This window comes from Nicotiana tabacum, chromosome 11, assembly GCF_000715075.1.
Source record: "Nicotiana tabacum cultivar K326 chromosome 11, ASM71507v2, whole genome shotgun sequence".
Classification (NCBI taxonomy): Eukaryota; Viridiplantae; Streptophyta; class Magnoliopsida; order Solanales; family Solanaceae; genus Nicotiana; species Nicotiana tabacum.
Window position 1 is genome coordinate 98,314,894 of NC_134090.1, and position 24,892 is coordinate 98,339,785.

The 24,892-nt window shown below is 40.6% G+C and overlaps 1 protein-coding gene across 1 annotated transcript; it reads right to left on the reverse strand.

Annotated features, from left to right (window-relative positions):
* Positions 1 to 22,967: 22,967 nt before the first annotated feature.
* Positions 22,968 to 24,571, reverse strand: LOC107775582 (protein DOWNSTREAM OF FLC). Its single transcript, XM_016595331.2, has 2 exons — positions 24,269 to 24,571; positions 22,968 to 23,533 (listed from the first exon to the last, which is right to left on the reverse strand). Exons 1-2 carry the CDS (start codon positions 24,420 to 24,422, stop codon positions 23,202 to 23,204), a joined length of 486 nt encoding a protein of 161 aa, XP_016450817.1. The 5' UTR covers positions 24,423 to 24,571; the 3' UTR covers positions 22,968 to 23,201.
* Positions 24,572 to 24,892: the final 321 nt, after the last annotated feature.

Sequence of the window (24,892 nt, forward strand, 5' to 3'; positions counted from 1 at the left end):
ATCACTTAGATATGCTTTCCTAAGCTAACAATAGGCTTAAAGTGCAAGTAATATAAACACGAAAAGAAACATACTAGTAATTACTTAATGAAAACCGAATTTTCAATAATTAGCACAAGTACGCACTCGTCACCTCACGTACAAGGCATTTGAATTAACAGTAATAAAAAATCTTAAGGAGAAGGTCCCCTACACAAGGTTAGACAAGCCACTTACCTCGAACTGGCTCAAAATCAACCTGAAACCACGCTCTTGCCACGAGTACTAGACTCCAAATGGTCCAAATCTTTTCAATTAAATTTCATTACGTAAATAACATTTCAAGTAACTGATCCTACAAAGAAATTCTAAGCTAATACGCGAAATTAGGTAAAATGACCAAAATGCCCCTCGAGCACACGTGTCGGAATCAGGTAAAATTTATATTTACAGAATCCTCATACTCTCACGAGTCTAACAATACCAAAATTATCCAAATCCGTTGTCAAATCTCCAATCAAAACTCAAATTTTTGTCTAAGAACTTTCCCCAAATTTTCATACAAATTTTGAAATTTAATGATGAATTCATGCTTAGATTAATGGGTTACGAGCAAAAAGGAGTTAAGAATCATTACCCAATCGATATCTCTGAAAATCCCTCAAAACCTCGCTCAAATCCGAGCTCCCAAGCTTAAGTTTGATAAAAATGGCTAAACCCTCGACTTTGAAATTTTATATTCTGCCCAGATAATCCTTAATCGCAATCGCAGAACTCCCTACGCGATCGCATAAGGCAACTCCCTCAAAGCAACGTGATCGCAACCAGCTCTATGCGATCGCATAGAGCAAATTCCATCACTTACTGCCGTACTAAATCCTTCTACGCGAACGCAATGGTCCTCATGCGAACGCAATGACCAACAAACTCACCATATGAGATCGCACTCCTTACTCTGCGATCGCAATTTACAACAAAGTGCCTGGTCTCAGCTTACTCTACGCGAATCGTAGGTGATGTCACGCGATCGCAATGAACAAATTACTGCTGCAGAAATACCAGCAAACCTGCAATCTCCCAAAGGCCAAAAGTGCTCGTTTGGGCATCCGACACACACCCGAGGCCCCCGGGACCTCAACCAAACCTACCAACATATTCCATAACTTCATTCAAACTTGTTTTAACCTTCGCAATGCTCAAAACAACATCAAAACACCTATTTTTTTATCGGATTCAAGCCTAAGAATCCCAAAAACTCTAAAAATATGCTTTCGATCAATAAGTCTAATCAAACCTCATCCGAATGACCTGAAATTTTGCACACACGTCCCATTCAAAACTACGAAACTACTCCAACTTCTGGAATTCCATTCCGACCCTTGGATCAAAATCTCACTATCAAATCGGAAACATCAAAAATTCAACTTTCGGCATTTCAAGCCTAAATTAGCTATGGACCTCCAAAACACAATCTGAACACGCCCCTAAGCCCGAAATCACCCAACAAAGCTGACGGAACCATCAGATTTCCATTCTGAGGCTGTTTTCATACTGTTCTGACTACGATTAACTTTCCAACACTTAAGCTCTCATTTAGGAACGAAGTGTCCCAAAACACTTTGAAACTCAAAACCGAACATCCCGGCAAATCAAAATAGCAGAATAAACATGGGGAAAGTAGTTACTAGGGGATCGGGCGTTAATTTTTAAGACGACCGGCTGGGTCGTCACATCCTCCTACACTTAAACATTCATTCGCCCTCGAACGAGCATAAAGAGATACCTAAAGTAGTGAAAAGATGAGGGTAACGGCTGCGCATATCATTCTCGGTCTCCCAGGTCGCCTCCTCGGCCAGCTAGCCCCGCCACTGAACCTTTACTGATGCAATGTTCTTTGACATTAGCTTTCTAACCTGCCTATCCAATATTGCCATTGGCTCCTCAACATAGAATTGATCCTTGTCCAACTAGATTGAACTGAAATCCAACACGTGGGACAGATCACCGTGATACCTCCGGAGCATCAAAACATGAAATACCGAATGAACTCCTGCAAGGCTGGGAGGTAAGGCAAGCTCATAAGCAACCTCCCCAACACACCTCAATATCTCAAAAGGGCCAATAAACCTTGGACTCAGCTTTCCCTTCTTCCCAAATCTCATAACACCCTTCATAGGCGAAACACGAAGCAGAGCCTGCTCTCCGACCATATAGGAAACATCACGAACCTTCCGATCCATGTAACTCTTCTGTCTGGACTGGGCTGTATGGAGCCTATCCTGAATCACCTTAACCTTCTCTAAAGCATCCTAAACTAAGTCTGTGCCCAATAATCTAACCCCACTCGGCTCGAACCAGCCCATCGGAGATCTACACCGTCTACCATATAAAGCGTCATATGGTGCCATCTGAATGCTGGACTGATAGTTGTTGTTATAAACAAACTCTACCAATGGCATGAACTGATACCAAGACCCTAAAACTCAATAACACACGCACGAAGCATATCCTTAAGAATTTGAATAGTGCGCTCGGACTGTCCGTCCGTCTGAGGGTGAAATGTTGTACTCAACTCCACCCGAGTACCCAACTCATGCTGAACGGCCCTCCAGAACTGTGATGTGAATTGTGTACCTCTATCCGAAATGATGGAAACTAGAATACCATGTAGACGAACAATTTCCCGGATATAAATCTCTGCCAACTGTTCTGAAGAATAAGTAGTTCACACAGGAATAAAGTGAGCGGACTTGGTCGGCCGATCCACAATCACCCAAATAGCATCGAACTTTCTCAAAGTCCATGGGAGCCCATAGTCCATGGTGATCCGCTCCCACTTCCACTCCGGAATCTCTACTACTGAAGCAACCCACCCGGTCTCTGATGCTCATACTTCACCTGCTGACAGTTGAGGCACTAAGCTACAAATCTAACTATATATTTCTTCATCTGTCTCCACTAGTAGTGCTGCCTCAAATCCTGATACATCTTCGTGGCACCCGGATGAACGGAATACCACAAGCTATGGGCCTCCTCTAGAATCAACTCTCGAAGCCCATCAACATTGGGTACACAAATCCGACCCTGCATTCTCAATACCCCATCATCACCAATAGTCATATCTCTGGTATCACTGTGCTGAACCTTGTCCTTGAGGACAAGCAAATGAGGGTCATCATGCTGTCGCTCCTGATATGATCAAATAAGGAAGACCGAGAAACCACGCAAGCTAAAACCTGGATGGGCTCCGAAAGATCCAATCTCACAAAATGGCTGGCTAAGGCCTGAACATTCATCGCCATAGGCCTCTCCGATGCTGGTAAATAAGTCAAACTCCCCAAAACCTCTGCCCGGCGACTCAAACCATTGGTCACCATATTGGCCTTGCCCGGGTGATACAAAATAGTGATGTCATAGTCCTTCAGCAACTCTAACCACCTCCTCTGCTGCAAATTTAGATCCTTTTGCTTGAAAAGTGATGCAAGCTCCGATGATCAGTATAAATCTCACAAGGCACACCGTATAAGTAATGCGCCAGATCTTCAAGGCGTGAACAATGGAAGCTAAATCAAGGTCGTGAACAGGGTAGGTCTTCTCATGTATCTTCAACTGTCTGGACGCGTAGGCAATCACCCTATCGTCTTGTATTAACACCGCTCCGAGGCCAATCCTCAAGGCATCACAATAGACCGTATAAGACCCTGAACCTATAGGCAATATCAAAACTAGGGCTGTAGTCAAAGCTGTCTTGAGATTCTGAAAGCTCGCCTCACACTCCTTCGTCCGCTGAAACAGAGCACCCTTCTAGGTCAACCTGGTCATAGGGGCTGCAATCGATGAAAACCCCTCCACAAAATGACGATAGTAACCCGCCAAGCCAAGGAAACTGCAGATTTCGATAGCTGAAGATAGATCAATGAGATCCAACATTGTTGCCGATGCTCTCTTTCAAGAAGGAACCTGTTACAACCCATATCCACATGTGTTAGTTCATGCCATATATTAGTTAACATAAATCCAAGAAGGAATTATCTTTAAGATGATAAGAAGTCAATCATATTGGTCTTAAGTGATACAAGAGTGTATAAGGGTGATTAACCAGTATTAGAAGTTAAACGAATCAAGGATGTTGTAACTCGTATTTTCAGGTAATCTAGCGGTGCTTAATACACTCAAGAGGTCATTTATTAAGGTATTTTAATCATATAATATCCGTATCATAATTCTTGAAGTCAAACGAGTTATGAAACAAAAGTCAACAAAAGTTGTCGCAACTTAGGTTCATAATTTTACTTAAACATTAGGTCAAATGTTTCTAATATTTTCTCATAATTTACAAGGAATTACGGGGTGATATACCAATCAAATTAAAGATCTATGAGTCTAGTTTCCAACGCATTAAACCGTTCATCGATACGATCTCGGAGTAGAGAGATATTCATGTTTTCGCGAGACTGCGCCAAGCACCTCTCTATGGGGCCCACTAAGGCGGTTTAAGATATTTGGACCTATATAGGATGCCTCCAACCCGTTTTAAGTCATTTCTTCTCACTATTTTCAGACCTTAGAACCCTAGGAACATTCTCTCAAGGTTATCTCAAGATTCAAGACCCAAAAAGGGGCAAACAACACAAATCAAGTGTCAGGAATTCCGTGGCGCTAGTAAGTCTCTTGTTCTTCTTGTTGTTGCTCATTTTTGTGTCGTTCCAGCTCGTGTGGGAGGTTGTTTTAAAGGGTTTATATTCTGTAAATACTCCCTCATGTTCTTAATATCAATCCTAGGTGATTTCAAGCCTTCTAAAGTGATTCTAGTGCCGAAAAACACTAATTGATCGCTAGTTTCGCTTTTTTTGTTATTGTGGCAGCATTGGAGGGATATTTCATGGAAATTTAAGGTCAAATTGGAGTTGTTCTTTCTGTATAAAGGTAAGGAATCTCTTACTCTATATGTATTTAAGATTATCCAAGTTGCAGCTAAGCCATTGAAGCTAGAACTTGTGAAATATATGTCTAAAGGCTTGGAAGTAATGTTATTGTTTTGTGGACTGTTTTGCGTTGTTGTTGGGCTGCGTATTTTACTACTATCTTGTGGAGTTTTGGAGGAGGAAGGGTGTGGAGAAACACCATATATATGTAGGGTTATGGGCTGATAGTTATTCGTAACATTTCCAGGTTGTTTGACACGACTACGGTGGTCGTCGTATGTATGGAGTGATTAGGCTGTGTGTGGACTATTTTGGGAGGCTCAATATGTTTATTATTGATGTTGTTTGGCTATTTGGTGACTGTTTTGAATGGTGTGAGGTCATATATATATAGGGGAGGTGTTGTCCGTTTCATCGTAAAATAGGTTGTGGTCGATACATAATAGTTATGACGCTTAAATGATAACGATAGTATCGTTTCTCTTATTGTAGACTAAGGAGTTTTGACAATTGCATAGCTTGAGATTGGGGCAGTATATACAAGGTATGTGAGGCTATCCCTTTCCTTCTTTTGCACGACTCCGATTGTACATAATGTAATGAACGATCTTCCAAGATACTCTACTCTTAGAAGCTAGCAGTACTTACATTGTTTTCCCTCTTATGGAACGATTGATGTTAATGTTGCTTCTCTTAGTCTTATGTTATCAATGTTGTTGGTACTTCCTGATTCTTATAAGGTTCATAGTGAAGAGTTAGTCCTAATAACGTGTACAGAGGATACCGACCTTACGCCACTCCGAAAGGTTTAGAATGTGATTCCATGAGTCGAGCATGCATTATATATATGTATCTATTTTACTCTACCGAGCCACGCTATAGTTGGCCGGGTACGGCACCTATTGTGCAACCACTGATCAGTTGGGTTTTACCGAGCTCCACGTGGCCGGGTACGATTCTACCGAGCCTTATGATGGCCGGGTACGTTTTTTTTACCGAGCCTATTATGGCCGGGTACAATATGATGATGATGATGCCCACAGAGGCGAATGCTTTAAAGGTTTATGTATTTATACATATGTATCATGCATTTCATGTAAGTAGCCCTCAGAGGTACTAAGATGTTACAGGTTGTATATTCTCTATTCTTGCTTACTTTACTGATCGTATTTATGGTTCCTTGCCTTACATACTCAGTACTTTATTCGTACTGACGTCCTTTTATTTTTGGACGCTGCATGTCGTGTTGCAGGTCCTGATAGACAGGAAGGTGCAGCTCCCCCACCACAGTAGACTGTCCAGTTCAGCGGTGATTGGCGAATCCCTTCTCCAGACTTGCCTTGGTCTTGGTATGCAATTTTTGTTATAGACATTATGGGTATGTCGGGGCCCTGTTCCGGCTATGTTGCCACACTTATGTTCTTTTAGAGGCTCATAGACAGGTGTCGGCTCATGTATAGTTTGGTATGCCTTGTTGGCTAGTTTTTGTTGTATAGTCTTTCATAGTAGCGTGGTAGCTCATACCTTATATGTAGTTTCTTGATTGTCTGGTCATCCCCTGCTATGTATGTTCATGCCGTCATATTTTATTGCTGGTTGTCCATGATCTAGGTCTACCATTTATATTGATCTCGTTAGCCCTAAAAGATAATAATGAAGGTTAGATGAAATGTGCGTTGGTGCTCGGCAAGTGTGGTCGGGTGCTAGTCATGGCCCTTCAGTTTGGGTCGTGACAAACTTGGTATCAGAGTAAGTCTGTCCTAGGGGTTGTCTATGAGCCGTGTCTAGTAGAGTCTTGATTATGGATGTGTAGCGCGCCACATTTATAATCAGGAGGCTACATGACATCTAGGGTTGTTACCTTCTTCCTGAATCTAGATCGTGCGTAGGGTTGAGTCGTAAGTGTTCGTCTTTAATATTCACCTTGTTTTTTTCAGTGATGCCTTCGACTAGGAAGCAAACGATTAGTAGACGGCTTGATACAGCAGCGGGAGAGGGTACCAGTCAGGTGCCCCAAGTCAGAGCAGGACAAAGTGAGGCTCAAAGTGAGATGCCCTCTCATACCTCATCTACTCCATCTCCTCCAGAGGATATTAGAAGGCACCCAGCGCCTCCAGTTCCTCCGTCTGGCACTCCAGACCAGGATATGCGGAGAGCTTTGCAGTTATTGACTAGCTTGGTAGTTGCTCAGGCTCAGAGGCAGAATACAGGTGCTGCTGAGAAACCAGTTAGTACAAGAGTTCGTGATTTTATTAATTTAGACCCTCCAGTGTTTACCGGATCAGACCCCAAGGAGGACCCACAGACTTTTACTGACCAGGTTCATCGTACACTTCGGGTTATTCATGTTAGTGATACAGAGGCAGTAGAGTTGGCTTCTTATCGGCTACGGGATTTAGCGGTTCTCTGGTATGATAGTTGGGAGAGATCTAGGGGTCTGAACCCTCCTCCAGCTGTGTGGAAGGAATTTTCTGAGGCCTTTCTTCGTCACTACTTGCCAATTGAGATACGACGAGCTAGAGCTGATAAGTTCTTGAACCTTAGACAAGGTAATATGAGTGTGCGAGAGTACAGTATGCAGTTTGATTCTTTGTCAAGGTATGCTCCCCATATGGTGGCCGAGATGAGTGATAGGGTGCATATGTTTGTGAATGGGTTGGGACCACATCTGATAAATGAGTGTACGACAGCCTCCTTGGTGGAGGGCATGGATATTTCCCGTATTCAAGCTTATGCCCAGACCCTAGAGGATCGTAAGCGCCACCAGAGAGCAGTTAGGGAGCAGGATAGAGGCTAGCATAAGAGGGCGAGATTTGCAGGGTATTCTGATGACTTCAGAGGCCGCATCAGGCCACAGTTTTCGAGGAGTTCGTCGCCACCTGTAGCTAGTGCTCCTCCACAGTTTCAGAGGCCTCAATATGATCAATCCTATTCTGGTCCAGGTCAGAGTTCGCGGGCATCTGGCTCGCAACATCACAGGGATACTAGTCAGATGAGACCCCCAACACCACATTGTGATCAGTGCGGCAAGGCCCACTTTGGACTGTGTCATCGAGGTTCTGATGCATGCTATTCGTGCGGGCAGCCTGGCCATATGATGCGGGATTGTCCTAATAGAGGAGGTGATGGTATGGCTTAGCCGACTGGATCTGTGTCTGGTTCTTCCTCATCAGTTCGACCTCCAGCACGGGGTTTTCAGCAGTCTACAGGTCGTGGTAGGGGTAGAGGTGCAGTGCCGAGTTCGAGTGGTGCTCAAAATCGAACCTATGCTCTAGTAGGTCGACAGGATCTCGAGTCGTCTCCAGATGTTGTTACAGGTATTATATCTGTGTTTTCTTATGATGTATATGCGCTGATTGATCCGGGATCTACATTATCATATGTTACACCCTTTGTGGCTAATAAGTTTGGCATTGAACCTGAATTGATAAGTAAACCCCTCGCGGTATCTACTCCGATAGGAGATTCTGTGATTGCTAGAAGGGTATATAGAGGTTGCACTGTGATGATTTGTAGTCGTCAAACCTCGACAAATTTATTTGAGTTAGAAATGGTTGATTTTGATGTGATAATGGGAATGGACTGGTTGGCCTCATGCTATGCAAATGTTGACTGTCGTACGAAGATGGTTAGGTTCCAATTTCTGGGTGAACCCGTCATTGAATGGAAAGGGAACATTGCTACATCGAAAGGTAGGTTTATTTCCTATCTTAAGGCAAGGAAAATGATCTCAAAAGGTTACATTTATCATCTCGTTCGCGTTAGGGATGCGGAGGCGAAACCGCCTACTTTACAATCAATCCCTGTGGTCAACGAATTCCCAGATGTTTTCCCAGATGAACTCCCAGGCCTTCCTCCTGAAAGGGAGATTGAGTTTAGCATTGATGTGTTGCCTGACACTCAACCGATCTCTATTCCTCCATACAGAATGGCCCCGACAGAGTTGCGAGAGTTGAAGGTGCAGTTGAAGGACTTGCTGGATAAGGGCTTTATTAGGCCTAGCACTTCAACTTGGGGTGCACTAGTCCTATTCGTGCGGAAGAAAGACGGGTCGTTACGGATGTGTATCGACTATCGACAGTTGAATAAGTCTACTATAAAGAACAAGTATCCACTTCCAAGAATTGATGACCTGTTTGACCAACTCCAGGGTGCCAAGTATTTCTCTAAGATTGATTTACGTTCAGGGTATCATCAGGTGAGGGTTAGGGAGAAGGATATTCCAAAGACGGCCTTCCGGACAAGATATGGGCACTTTGAGTTCTTGGTGATGTCGTTCGGGCTAACAAATGCCCCAGAAGCTTTTATGGATCTCATGAATACTATATTCAGGCCCTATCTTGATGTGTTCGTGATTGTATTCATTGATGACATTCTAGTGTATTCTCGTTCGGAGGCGGAACATGCGGGCCACTTGCGGATAGTATTACAGACGCTTCAGGATCGTAAGTTATATGCTAAGCTCTCCAAATGTGAATTCTGGCTGAACTCAGTAGCATTCCTTGGCCATGTGATATCTGATGAGGGTATTAGTGTCGACACTCAGAAGATCGATGCAGTAAAGAATTGGCCGAGACCTACAACACCATCAGAAGTCCGCAGCTTCCTAGGGCTAGCAGGATATTATAGGCGGTTTGTAGAAGGATTTTCCTCTATATCATCACCATTGACTAAGTTAACACAGAAAGCTACCAAATTCCAGTGGTCTGACACTTGTGAACGTAGTTTTCAGGAGGTGAAGAATCGATTGACATCTGCACCAGTGCTCACTCTTCCTGAAGGAACAGAAGGTTATGTGGTATATTGTGATGCCTGAGGTATAGGTTTGGGGTGCGTATTGATGCAGCGTGGGAATGTGATTGCTTATGCATCAAGACAATTGAAGAAGCATGAAAAGAATTATCCAACCCATGATTTGGAATTGGCTGCAGTAATATATGCTTTGAAGATATGGCGGTACTACTTATACGGCGTCCATGTTGACATCTACACAGATCACAAGAGTTTACAATACATCTTCAAGCAGAAAGAGTTGAATTTGAGGCAGCGTAGGTGGCTTGAATTATTGAAAGACTACGACGTCGAGATATTGTATCATCCCGATAAAGCCAATGTTGTGGCAGACGCTCTCAGCCGTAAATCAATGGGAAGCTTAGTACATATTGAGGCAGGTAGATGGGGGTTGATTAAAGAGCTTCATCAGCTAGCCAATATGAGAATCAGATTGTTAGACTCTGATGATGGAGGTGTTACTGTACAGAATACATCAGAATCATCTTTGGTAGCCGAGGTAAAAGCACGACAATATGAAGATCCTATCTTAGTACGATTAAGAGAAAGCATTCAACAGTGTAAAAGTATGGCTTTTGGGATCGGAAAAGACGGGGCACTGAGATACCAGAGCCGATTGTTTGTGCCTAATGTGGCAGGGTTGCGAGAGAAGATTATGAATGAGATTCATCAATCCCGATATTCCATCCATCCCGGCTCGACAAAGATGTATCATGATGTCAAGGAGCAGTATTGGTGGGATAATATGAAGAAGTCTATTGCAGAATTTGTAGCCCAGTGTCCCAATTGTCAACAAGTAAAGATAGAACATCAGAAACCCGGTGGATTGCTTCAAAATATAGAGATTCCGACCTGGAAGTGGGAGGTGATTAATATGGACTTCATTATTGGATTACCTCGCTCTTATCATAAGTTTGACTCCATCTGGGTGATAATTGATCGACTTACAAAATGTGCCCTTTTTCTGCCAGTGAAGACAACTTACACGGCTGAAGATTATGCAAAGTTGTATATCAAGGAGATTGTTAGGCTTCATGGTGTGCCCATATCTATTATATCAAACCGAGGAGCTCAATTTACGGCTAACTTTTGGAGGTCTTTCCAGAAGGGTTTAGGCACACAGGTAAATCTCAGCACTGCATTTCATCCGCAGACTGACGGACAGGCTGAACGTACCATTCAGACACTGGAAGATATGCTACGAGCATGTGTTCTAGATTTTAAGGGGAATTGGGATGATCATCTTCCACTCATAGAATTCGCCTATAACAATAGCTACCATTCCAGTATTAAAATGGCCCCATACGAGGCACTATACGGGAGGAGATGTAGATCACTAGTTGGATGGTTCGAAGTCGGTGAAACAGAATTATATGGGCCAGATTTGATTCACCAAGCTATTGAGAAGGTGAAAGTGATATAGGAGCGATTGAGGACGGCACAAAGCAGGCAAAAATCTTATTCTGATGTCCGACGTCGTGATCTAGAGTTTGAGGTTGGTGATTGGGTTTTCCTAAGGATCTCACCAATGAAGGGTATTATGCATTTTGGGAAGAAAGGTAAGCTGAGTCCAAGGTATATCAGGCCGTATAAAATTCTTCGACGGATTGGACACGTTGCTTATGAGTTAGAATTTCCATCCGAATTGGAATTTGTCCACCCGGTATTCCACGTATCTATGTTGAGAAAATATATTGGAGACCCTTCTCGAGTCATCCCTATCAAAGATGTACAAGTTACAGAGGACCTATCATATGAAGAAGTGCCAGTGGCGATATTAGATCGGCAAGTCCACAAGCTGAGAACAAAAGATGTAGCTTCCGTCAAAGTATTGTGGAGGAACAAAAATATGGAAGAAATGACATGGGAAGCAGAAGAGGAGATGAAGTCTAAATACCCTTACTTATTCCAGAATGAAGATAACAAGGATGCTGGTGGAAGACAAGATACATTGGAAGGTGAAACGGCTCTATGAGGTAAGCAATAATTTGAGAATACTCCTCCTTAATACAAAATGGTGATATGTAGATAATGTAAATACGCATAATGCTTTGTGTAGTCTTGTGAAGCCATATGTTGGGCATAATTACTTGCAAGTTTTGCTAGTGACCATTTTATAGGGGAAAATTGATCGGAAATTTCCATTGGAATCCACGATGATTTAAACTCCCCATAAACCCTTACATTCGAGGACGAATGTTCCTAAGGGGGGGAGGGTGTTACAACCCATATCCACATGTGTTAGTTCATGCAATATATTAGTTAACATAAATCCAAGAAGGAATTATCTTTGAGATGATAATAAGTCAATCCTATTGGTCTTAAGTGATACAAGAGTGTATAAGGGTGATTAACCAGTATTAGAAGTTAAACGAATCAAGGATGTTGTAACTCATATTTTCAGGTAATCTAGCGGTGCTTAATACACTCAAGAGGTCATTTATTAAGGTATTTTAATCATATAATATCTGTATCATAAGTCTTGAAGTAAAACGAGTTATGAAACAAAAGTCGACAAAAGTTGTCGCAACTTAGGTTCATAATTTTACTTAAACATTAGGTCAAATATTTCTAATATTTTCTCATAATTTACAAGGAATTACGGGGTGATATACCAACCAAATTAAATATCTATGAGTCTAGTTTCCAACTCATTAAACCGTTCATCGCTACGATCTCGGAGTAGAGAGATATTCACGTTTTCGCGAGACTGCACCAAGCACCTCTCTATGGGGCCCACTAAGGCGGTTTAAGATATTTGGACCTATATAGGATGCCTCCAAGCCGTTTTAAGTCATTTCTTCTCACTATTTTCAGACCTTAGAACCCTAGGAACATTCTCTCAAGGTTATCTCAAGATTCAAGACCCAAAAAGGGGCAAACAACACAAATCAAGTGTCGGGAATTCCGTGGCGCTAGTAAGTCTCTTGTTCTTCTTGTTGTTGCTCATTTTTGTGTCGTTCCAGCTCATGTGGGAGGTTGTTTTAAAGGTTTTATGTTCTGTAAATACTCCCTCATGTTCTTAATATCAATCCTAGGTGATTTCAAGCCTTCTAAAGTGATTCTAGTGCCGAAAAACACTAATTGATCGCTAGTTTCGCTTTTTTTGTTGTTGTGGCAGCATTGGAGGGATATTTCATGGAACTTTAAGGTCAAATTAGAGTTGTTCTTTCTGTATAAAGGTAAGGAATCTCTTACTCTATATGTATTTAAGATTATCCAAGTTGCAGCTAAGCCATTGAAGCTAGAACTTGTGAAATATATGTCGAAAGGCTTGGAAGTAATGTTATTGTTTTGTGGACTGTTTTGCGTTGTTGTTGGGATGAGTATTTTACTACTATCTTGTGGAGTTTTGGAGGAGGAAGGGTGTGGAGAAACACCATATATATGTAGGGTTATGGGCTGATAGTTATTCGTAATATTTCCAGGTTGTTTGACACGACTACGGTGGTCGTCGTATGTATGGAGTGATTAGGCTGTGTGTGGACTATTTTAGGAGGCTCAATATGTTTATTATTGATGTTGTTTGGGCTGTTTGGTGACTGTTTTGAATGGTGTGAGGTCATATATATAGGGGAGGTGCTGTCCGTTTCATCGTAAAATAGGTTGTGGTCGATACATAATAGTTATGACGCTTAAATGATAACGATAGTATCGTTTCTCTTATTGTAGACTAAGGAGTTTTGACAATTGCATAGCTTGAGATTGGGGCAGTATATACAAGGTATGTGAGGCTATCCCTTTCCTTCTTTTGCACGACTCCGATTGTACATAATGTAATGAACGATCTTCCAAGATACTCTACTCTTAGAAGCTAGCAGTACTTACATTGTTTTCCCTCTTATGGAACGATTGATGTTAATGTTGCTTCTCTTAGTCTTATGTTATCAATGTTGTTGGTACTTCCTGATTCTTATAAGGTTCATAGTGAAGAGTTAGTCCTAATAACGTGTACAGAGGATACCGACCTTACGTCACTCTGAAAGGTTTAGAATGTGATTCCATGAGTCGAGCATGCATTATATATATGTATCTATTTTACTCTACCGAGCCACGCTATAGTTGGCCGGGTACGGCACCTATTGTGCAACCACTGATCAGTTGGGTTTTACCGAGCTCCACGTGGCCGGGTACGATTCTACCGAGCCTTATGATGGCCGGGTACGTTTTTTTACCGAGCCTATTATGGCCGGGTACGATATGATGATGATGATGCCCACAGAGGCGAATGCTTTAAAGGTTTATGTATTTATACATATGTATCATGCATTTCATGTAAGTAGCCCTCAGAGGTACTAAGATGTTACAGGTTGTATATTCTCTATCCTTGCTTACATTATTGATCGTATTTATGGTTCCTTGCCTTACATACTCAGTACTTTATTCGTACTGACGTCCTTTTATTTGTGGATGCTGCATGTCGTGCTGCAGGTCCTGATAGACAGGAAGGTGCAGCTCCCCCACCACAGTAGACTGTCCAGTTCAGCGGTGATTGGCGAGATCCCTTCTCCGGACTTGCCTTGGTCTTGGTATGCAATTTTTGTTATAGACATTATGGGTATGTCGGGGCCCTGTTCCGGCTATGTTGCCACACTTATGTTCTTTTAGAGGCTCATAGACAGGTGTCGGCTCATGTATAGTTTGGTATGCCTTGTCGGCTAGTTTTTGTTGTATAGTCTTTCATAGTAGCGTGGTAGCTCATACCTTATATGTAGTTTCTTGATTGTATGGTCATCCCCTGCTATGTATGTTCATGCCGTCATATTTTATTGCTGGTTGTCCATGATCTAGGTCTACCATTTATATTGATCTCGTCAGCCCTAAAAGATAATAATGAAGGTTAGATGAAATGTGCGTTGGTGCTCGGCAAGTGTGGTCGGGTGCTAGTCATGGCCCTTCAGTTTGGGTCGTGACACTGAATACTCTCACTCGATACCACGTGGCCTAAGAATGCCACAGAATCCAACCAAAACTCACATTTCGAGAACATAGCATATAACTTTTTCTCTCTCAAAGTCTGAAGCACAGTCCTCAGGTGCTGCTCATGATCTTCTTGATTCCTGGAGTACACCAGAATATCATCAATAAAGACAATGAGGAACGAGTCAAGATACGGCCGGAACACACTATGCATCAAATGCATAAGGCTGTTGGGGCATTGGTCAGCCCAAATGACATAACAAGGAACTCATAATGACCATACCAAGTCCTGAAAGCAGTCTTCGGGATATCTGGCTCCCAAATCTTCAACTGATGGTAACCTGGGCGCAAATAAATCTTAGAAAACACCTGTGCGCCCTGAAGTTGGTCAAACATGTTGTCAATACGAGGAAAAGGATAACGGTTCTTAATTGTCACTTTGTTGAACTTGCGATAATCAATACACACACGTATAGAACCATCCTTTTTCTTCACAAACAAGACAGGAGGACCCCAAGGTGATACACTGGGCCAAATAAAACCCTTATCAAGCAATTCCTGTAACTGATCCTTCAACTCAGGAGGAGCCATACGATATGGACAAATAGAAATGGGTTGAGTGCTCGGCAACAGATCAATGCCAAAATCAATATCTCTATCAGGCAGCATGCCTGGAATATCAGCTGGAAACACATCGGGAAAATCCCGCACTACTGGGACTGAATTAACCGAAGGGGCATCAATATTGACATCTCTTACATAAGCTAAATACGCGTCACACTGCTTCTCAACCATACGATGAGCTTTAAGAAAAGAAATAACTCTACTGGGAGTGTGATCTAAAGTACCCCTCCACTCAATACGCGGTACATCTGGCATAGCCAAAGTCACGGTTTTGGCGTGACAATCAAGAATAGCATAATGGGGCGACAAACCAGTCCATGCCCAACATAATATCAAAGTCAACCATGCTGAGTAACAATAAATTGGCTCTGGTCTCAAAACCACTAAGAGCAACCAAACATGACCGATAAATGCGGTCCACAACAAGAGAATCTCCCACAGGAGTAGAAACATAAACAAGGGAACTCAAATAATCCTGAGATACACCCAATACGGAGCAAAATAAGAAGGCACATTAGAGTAAGTGGATCCTGGATCGAATAGAACCGATGCATCTCTGTGACAAACTAGTATAATACCTGTAATGACAGAATCGGAGGCAACAGCCTCGGTACGGGCAGGAAGGGCATAGTATCTAGCCTAGCCTCCCCTTTTAGGGCAACTTTTATCTCCCCGACCTCCACCTCTAGCTGGCTGAGCAGGTGGGGTAGCAACTGGAGCTGTAACCATAGCCTGAGAACTCTACGGGGCACGCTGTGGCTGAGAAGACTGTGGAGGTGCACCCCTCCCAAGTTTGGGGAAATCCCTCACCATATGATGGGTGTCACCACACTTAAAACAAGCTCTGGGAGGATGTGGTGGCTGTGACTTGCTTAGCCCAGGTATGCTGGACTGACCTCTAAAAGCACCCCGCGTATGAGGCGCGCTAGATACCGGAGGTGCATAATAAGGCTCCTGAGGTCTAGGAGGAGTTGGAATACCACTGGCTGCTGGAAGAGCTGAACGAATAGGGAGACTCATATAACCCCTACCGTGATGACCTGATGCTGGCGCATGGGCACTAGAGAAATGGCCCGACTCTCGAGACCTTTTGGCCTCCCTCTCCTCTCTCTCCCGAGCATGCATACCCTCAATCCTCCTAGCAATGCTCACCACCAACTGATAATAAATATCCATCTCTAACTCACGACCCATGCTAGACCTGATGTTGGGAATAAGGCCCTCAATAAACCAGCAAACTCTCTTGCGAACAGTAGAAACCAAGGCTGGTGCATGCCTAGCCAAACTGGTGTAACAAACAGCATACTCTGAGACAGTCATGGTACCCTGGCGCAAATGCTCAAACTTTGCGCGCCATGCGTCCCTGAGGCTCTGAGGAACATACTCTCTTAGGAACAAATCTAAAAACTGAGTCCAAGTCAGTGAAGCAGCCTCATCCGTACTGTCTAACTCATAGGTGCGCCACCATTCATAGGCGGCTCCTCGAAGCTGGAAGGTAGTGAAGGAAACCCTGCTCGATCCTGATATACCCATGTTACGGAGAATGCGGTAACTCTCATCTAAAAATCCCAGAGCATCCTCCGATGCTAGACCGCTGAATATAGGAGGCTTGTACCTCTTGAACCTCTCAAGCCTCAACTGCTCCTCCTCAGAAGCCGCTGCCTTGCCCTCGGGCTACACTGGCACTACCGGCGATACAGGAATAATCTCAGGTACCTGCTCAACATGCACTCGCTGCTCAGGAGTGCGGGCGGCGGGAGTCTGTGCTCCTCCCCCGGCCTAAGATGTAGCTGCAGCAAGGGGAAGCAACCCTGCCTGAGCCAGAGTAATGTACATGCTCATGAACTATGCCAGAGTCTCCTAAAGAGCTAGAGTAGTAGTAGCAATAGGCGTGTTAGGTGCCTGGACTCCAGTTGGAACTATTGGTGTTACCTCGATGGAAGCTCGCGTAGGTGCTCTGGCTGAACCACGTGCGCATCCTCGGCCTCTACCCTGGCCTCGAATTTTAGGGACTCTCGCATAGGCGCGGGTGCCTGATCATCTCTGGTCGTACGTGTCCTCACCATCGGTGAGAGAATAGAAGATAGAAGTTTAGAATTGTGATGTCAAAATATCGCACGACAAGGAAATCAAATAAAGTGGAATTTTTCTAACGGTTACATAGTCTCTCGTAGATAAGTACAGGCGTCTCTATACCGATCAGCGAGACTCTAATAAACCGGCTTGTGATCCATGACTCCTATGAACCTAGAGCTCTGATACCAACTTGTCATGACCCCAGTTCGCCCTCTGTGAACTATCGTGATGGTACCTAATCTCTACGACTAGGTAAGCTTAACAAATGCGGAACATAAACGAAACTTGCGGAAGAAATAATCAAAATCCAAAATAACCGAATGAAAACAATAGTTAAAATGTCGCTAGGCATATATAACACGACATTCTCAGAATCAAGTACACTATCCCAAAACCTGGAAACTCACGGAACCACAAGCCTTTGGATATCTACAATGTCTAACTCCAGAATATCTAACAAGGGAAAGAAATACATAAGGGCAAATGTTTAAAGCTAGAATAGAAAGGGACTCCTTGGTCTGCGGATGCGACAGATGTACCTCGAAGTCTCTAGAGCAGTCGCCTTGCCTTGCCTCGCGAGTGGTAGGACAGAGTCGCGGTACCTGGATCTGCAGATGAAAAACATGCGCAGAAGGGGCATGAGTACACCACAGTGGTACTCAGTAAGTGCCAAGCCTAACCAGCCTAACCTCGGTTGGGTAGTGAAGGTCAGGGCCCTACTGAGGTTAAATAAAATACAAAGTATAGCAGTGTAGAGCAAGACAGTATAATTAAGTGCAACAGTAAGAAATAACATGGAATAGAAAGAGCAACAACAACTAGAACAGAGGCAAAATATTTACCGAGGGAACACAGCTCAACATAGAGATAGAAACCGGGGATCTACCAGAATACCGTCCTGTAGCCCCCAAATATAAATGTCCAGTGGATCTCCCAGGTGTCGTCCTGTAGTCCAACTCATAATGCCCCGGGGATCTACTAGAATCCCGTTCTGTAGTCCCCAAATGTAAATACCCAGTACTAAGAGAATCTACCGGGTGCAGTCCCGTAGTTCCATATAACTGTGCAGGGAGATCTACCGGAATCTCACATCCGTAGTCCCAAATAAACAGACAAGGGGGATCTACCGGAATCCCACATTCGTAGTCCCAAATAAACAGTCTAGGGGAATCTACCGGAATCCTACATCCGTAGTCTCAAATGTAAATACACAGCGGCAACATAGAAATATATTCAGCAAATGTCAGTTTCATATTAAGGTAAATAGGTAATTCTAGTCTAGCATACTGCACATAATTCATGTAAAACAGTTAGAGCAAATAAAGCAATTAAATCACTTAGACATGCTTTCCTAAAAGCTAACAACAGGCTTAAAGTGCAAGTAATATAAACAGGGAAGGAAACCTACTAGTAATTGCTTAATGAAAATCGAATTTTCAACAATTAGCACAAGTACACACTCGTCTCCTCACGTACAAGGCATTTCAATTAACAATAATATCAAATCCTATGGGGAAGGTCCCCCACACAAGGTTAGACAAGCCACTTACCTCGAACTGGCTCAAAATCAACCTGAAACTACGCTCTTGCCACGAGTACTTGACTCCAAATGACCTAAATCTATTCAATTCAATTTCATAACGTAAATAACACTTCAAGTAACTGATTCTACAAAAGAAATTCTAAGCTAATACGCGAAATTAGGTAAAATGACCAAAACACACCTCAGGCCCACGTCTCGGAATCGGGTAAAACTTATATTTACAGAATTCTCATACTCTCACGAGTCTAACCATACAAAAATTATTCAAATCCGATGTCAAATCCACAATCAAAACTCTAATTTTTGTCTAAGAACTTTCCCCAAATTTTCATACAAATTCTGAAATTTAATGATGAATTCATGTTTAGATTAATGGGTTACGAGCAAAAAGGAGTTAAGAATCGTTACCCAATCGATATCTCTGAAAATCCCTCAAAACCTCGCTCAAATCCGAGCTCCCAAGCTTAAGTTTTGATAAAAATGGCTAAACCCTCGACTTTGAAATTTTATATTTTGCCCAGATAATCCTTAATCGCAATCGCAGAAATCCCTACGCGATCGCATAAGACAACTCCCTCAAAGCAACACGATCGCGACCAGCTTTATGTGACTGCATAGAGCAAATTCTATCATCCACTGTCGTACTAAATCCTTCTACGTGAACGCAATGGTCCTCATGCGAATGCAATGACCAACAAATTCACCATATGAGATCGCATTCCTTACTCTGCGATCGCAATTCACAACAAAGTGCCTAGTCTCAGCTTACACTATGCGATCGCAGGTGATCTCACGCGATCGTAATGAACAAATCACTGCTGCAGAAATACCAACAAACCTGCAATCTCCCAAAGGCCAAAACTGCCCGTTTGGGCATCCGAAACGCACCCGAGGCCCCCGGGACCTCAACCAAACCTACCAACATATCTCATAACTTCATTCAAACTTGTTCCAACCTTCGGAACACTCAAAAAAACATCAAAACACCTATTTTGATCGGATTCAAGCCTAAGAATCCCAAAAACTCTAAAAATACGCTTTCGATCAAAAAGTCTATCAAACCTCGTCCGAATGACCTGAAATTTTGTACACACGTCACATTCAACACTACGGAGCTACTCCAACTTCCGGAATTCCATTCCCCCCGGACAAAATCTCACTATCGAACCGGAAACTTCGAAAATTCAACTTTCAACATTTCAAGCTTAAATTAGCTATGGACCTCCAAAACACAATCCGAACACGCCCCAATCCCGAAATCACCCAACGAAGCTGACGGAACCGTCTAATTTCCATTCCGAGGCCGTCTTCACATTGTTCCAACTACGGTCAACTTTCCAACACTTAAGCTCTCATTTAGGGACTAAGTGTCCCAAAACTCTCCGAAACTCAAAACTGAATATCCCGGCAAATCAAAATAGTAGAAATAAACTTGGGGAAAGTAGTTAATAGGGGATTGGGCATTAATTCTTAAGACGACCGACCAGGTCGTCATATCAACTTGTATGGTAATTAATAAAGGAAAATTTGCTTTGGTGATAGCGCACTTTCTTCATCAATCAGTAAACTCATTGTTCAAATTAATATATATATATATATATATATATATATATATATATATATATATATATATATATATATATATATATATAAAGAATTATGTGCATTTGTGGCTAAGCTAAATATTATTATAAATATAACCAACTACCCTATCTTAACTAATAAAGTTTTGACCACAAAAAAATTGAACTGAAAGACAATTTAGGATAATATTTATAATAATGTTTTATTTAATTTAAAATTAAAAGATAATTTTTTTAAATTAAATGGAAAGGTAGTAAATAAGATTATTTTGAATCTGAATGGAAAGAAATAATAATAGTCTTATAACGATATAACCAATTAGCCTATCTTAACTAATAAGTTTTTTATCACAAGAAAATATCAAGCTGAAAGATAAAAATAACACCCTTATCTTCACTCATTATATAGATAAATATGGAGATATTATCAATACATATTACGAGTACTACCACTCCATTGAGCTAAAATATAAAATAAAGAGAATAAATAAATGATACTCAAAATATTATGATAAATTTAAATACTAATTTGAGCAGTAGAATAAAAAATAGTGAATACAATTTTTATTACAAGAAAAAGAAAAACTAAACTCATCTACTAATGGGAGTTGTGGGCAATAATATAAACAACTCTAAGTTATGGGTAATGCAATAACATGAACAAGGAATCAAAAAAGAAGAAAAATATGTAAATAAATAATAATCTTAGTAGCAGATGTATATAGAATGATAAGATTTATTTGATTTTTGAGAAGAGAACGTTAATAATAATGAGATAAGTCATATTATATGAATAAGATACACGTATTTAAAACCGTTATAATAGACAAAACAAAAAAATATAGACATTTGACATAATTCCAAGAAATAAATTAAAAATATTTAAATATAATTTAAATTCTTATATAGTTAATTTTAATGAAAATTGAATGTCAAACTTCCATATAAATGAAATAACTATATAAAATTTCATGGTGGAGGAAATAATATAGAAAGATGGGGTATAAAGATAATGTGGGTAAATTAATATTTTGAATTAATTTAAAAATAAATCTATATCTCTTGCTCAATTAGCATTTTAGTTTAAGAATCAAGATGTGTGATGTGTGTAGTTTGAAGTCGAATACTTTTAACATGACTCTCAAAAAGAGAATTGTCACATAAATGCAGTTTGATTCGATCAATTTTAAAGCAACTCCAATAATATTCGAAGGGAGCTAATCAATCATAATTTTACACAAGAATAGAGGAACTGATGATATACATTTTTGTGGGGATAATGCTTTAAACTATGAAGCAACTCAGACATCAGCTGAACTAAATGTCAATTATGTTGCCTCACGGTAAAATTAATTATCCAACATTTTATAATTTATTTTATATCTCAATTGTTTGGAAGCAATACATACACTTTTTATATTTTATTTTTCTATTAGTGCTAGCAGTTGTCATGGTAAATTAGATAAGAAGGGAGGATGGATTCTTCTTTAATGGCTTAGGTATGGACTATGACTTTCTAGCCCTTTGTTGATATTTATATCTCTCAAAGCATATGAGCCAATTGATTGAGCAACAGATGGGCGGTATATATATACATGTATATATATATATACATGTATGTATGTATGTGTGTGTGTGTGAATTAGAATGAAATAGATTTAAATAGGGTACACATATACAGGAGTATAATTACACTATTTGGGATTACTCTTTTCACAAAATAAAGTGAAGTACAAAAATCATAAGATAAAATTCATTTAATTAAGAATTACATGTAAGAACTCATCTTCATGTGGGATGATATATTTAAAGTAGTTTAATATTTATTTAATTATAATATACTAATCTTAACTATATTCCAAAAGTATCATTTAAATTGTTGAACATAAAGTGGCTTTAATTGTGTGGTTAAAATTGAGGTGACATTAAAATTGTTGAGCAAATTACTATCCAACTGTTTTATATGTTGGTAACTCCCAAAAGTTAGAATAAATTGGTTGTCAATAAATCATCATGTGTGTATATATTAATTTGTCATTGTGAAATTTTAGGTTGGTAGAAGTTGATATTGATGTGAGAAATTATTATGTTGAGATAATAATATAATATATTTTATAATTTAAATTAAGATATTACAAAATGTATTTTTTTTAGTTATTACTCTATATAGTATTATTTCACGCAGTTTTAATTTTGATGAGATAGTGTGAATTTAGCTGTTACTGATACACTGTCTTTTTCCTTCTTCTTGTGCCGAGGGTCTATCAGAAGTAGTCTCTCTACTCCTCCAGAGTAGGGGTAAGGTCCTCATACATATTTAAGTTTATGCTAATAGTTATTCATATAATTTATTCTTTTTAATATAGCAGAATCATAATATGATCCGCACATTGTGCTAGTAAAGAGATAAATTAAAAGTGTTAAATAATAAAATAATAATAAAATATGCAAGAGTAGTAATGGGAAAAATGAATAGTGTACCCCATCTTTTGGGAACACTATTCATCCCCATTTTGGTGGCAAAAATGGAAAGGATTGGAACTTCATTACGGCAAAAGTCGTCTCGGACATATTAAAGTATAAGGTAACTAGCTCCCGAAGAACTAACAAATATTCCAGCCACAATCAAGTACTGACTATTTTAACGAGCCATTAAAATATATTCTTAAGCTAATTAAACGGACACATTACAGTTTTGACACATCCAGAAACGATGACAAACATAAAGATACCACTCGTTCAGCATATTTCTCAAATTCTTTAAACTTGGTCATCTGTCAATTGGTATTGCTGGAGGATCTGAGTGCAGCTAGAAAGAGGCTCATCGCGGAGGAAACCCATGGCATTGGCAAAACGGGTGTTGGAAATCATGCCATTGTTGCGGGTGAGGATTACACGTGAACGATCACGGCCAGCGTTGGGCTTGGTGCAGGTGCGGTCGGGGCTCTTAACGAGGATGACATCGCAGGCATCGTCACCACGGTCACTGTTAACCAAGATATTGTATTCTCCTTTAGAGTTGGTCACACCTTCAACAGTGTAAGTGGATGCCTCGATGACCCTGTGCCTACACTCAATTCTAACCTTTGCGCCTGTCAGTGAAACCACATGAATCTTAATACCACGTCAATTACATAAAAAAGTAGTAGTAGTAGTATTCTCCTCTCAGACATTCTGTCGAACAGATCCGGACCAGACACTCTATAACAGCAGCAAAGCAAGAAAATAATTTTGAACCGTGGCTCCCTCTATTGTAATTTATGTGAACCTATTTCTTTTTTGGTCTGTTTCAAAAGAATGACCCACTTTTAAATTTGAAAGCAATTTTATTTAAACTTTCAATTCAATCTTAAATGAAAAGCTTTTATAACCTTACAAATACTTTGAACCTCTTTTTGACTTATTTAGGACTACAAATTTCAAAATGTTTATTTTTTCTTAAATTTTCGTGGTTGTTCACATAAATCAGAACGGAGGCAGTAACATTACTGAGGTATATGACATGACATTGGTACATGCGGAGACTTTTTGACGTAGATTGTACGCAGTATGGTAACAAATTAGAAATTCACAAAAACAAGTAGGGCTTAAATCAAATTGTTTTACAAGAGAAAGAATAAGCATTTGTAAATTTGAGCTTAACTATGACACTGGACTATACGATCTTGATATGATTCGGCTACAAGTAGATCTATAAACTGGATCTATAAAACCCATTTATGAAAAACACTCAAAAAAAAAAAAAGAGAGAGAGAGAAAAACTTAAACAGATCTTGAAAATGAAAAAGGGAATAGCATAAAGGGAGTAAAATTGTGCAATTAATTACCAGCGAGGTACTTGGTGGCAGGGGTCTCAAATCCACAGCGGCAAGTGTCACAATAAGCTTTACCCTTGACAAGGAAAGGGTTGCCAGTGAAAGTGGCAGAAGCAACTGAAGCAGAGAGTAAACAAAGAGTGAAAAATGCTATCAATCTTGCCATGGTTTACAAACCAAACAGATGTTCTCTGGTTCTTTTTGTAAAAAGTAGCTGGGTTTGCAACAGAGAAATGAATGTGAAGAGAAGAAAATAGTTGGGAAGAGAAAATGAGATGACTATAGTAATTAGTAATGTCATCTCTAATTTTTTGAGGGTCCGTAATTCAATTTCCTCCTAAGTCTTGAAGAACAGTTATACGATTATGTCTACGTCGATTTAAAGTTGTTAGGTGGAAAAATTTGGTGTTAGCATCACCATTATTTAACTCTGTTTGGTTATATTTGCCCGAATTATCTACAGAATATTACGATTATCAAATTTTGCACAAGTTAGACCAGAAAATTGGTAAGCTATTATCAGTGGACACTTGCACGGCTTCAACTACAAGAGGACAATATGCTAGGTTATGTGTGGAAGTACTACTTGATTAGCCTTTAAAGTGACACTTATACATTGGCAATCATAAACAAATT

Excerpts from the sequence above, each read along its gene's own strand:
- LOC107775582 (XM_016595331.2), bottom strand. The coding sequence starts at position 24,422 with ATGGCAAGATTGATAGCATTTTTCACTCTTTGTTTACTCTCTGCTTCA. Across the intron at positions 23,534-24,268 it reads TGCCACCAAGTACCTCGCTG|GCGCAAAGGTTAGAATTGAG; the intron begins GTAATTAATTGC and ends TTTCACTGACAG.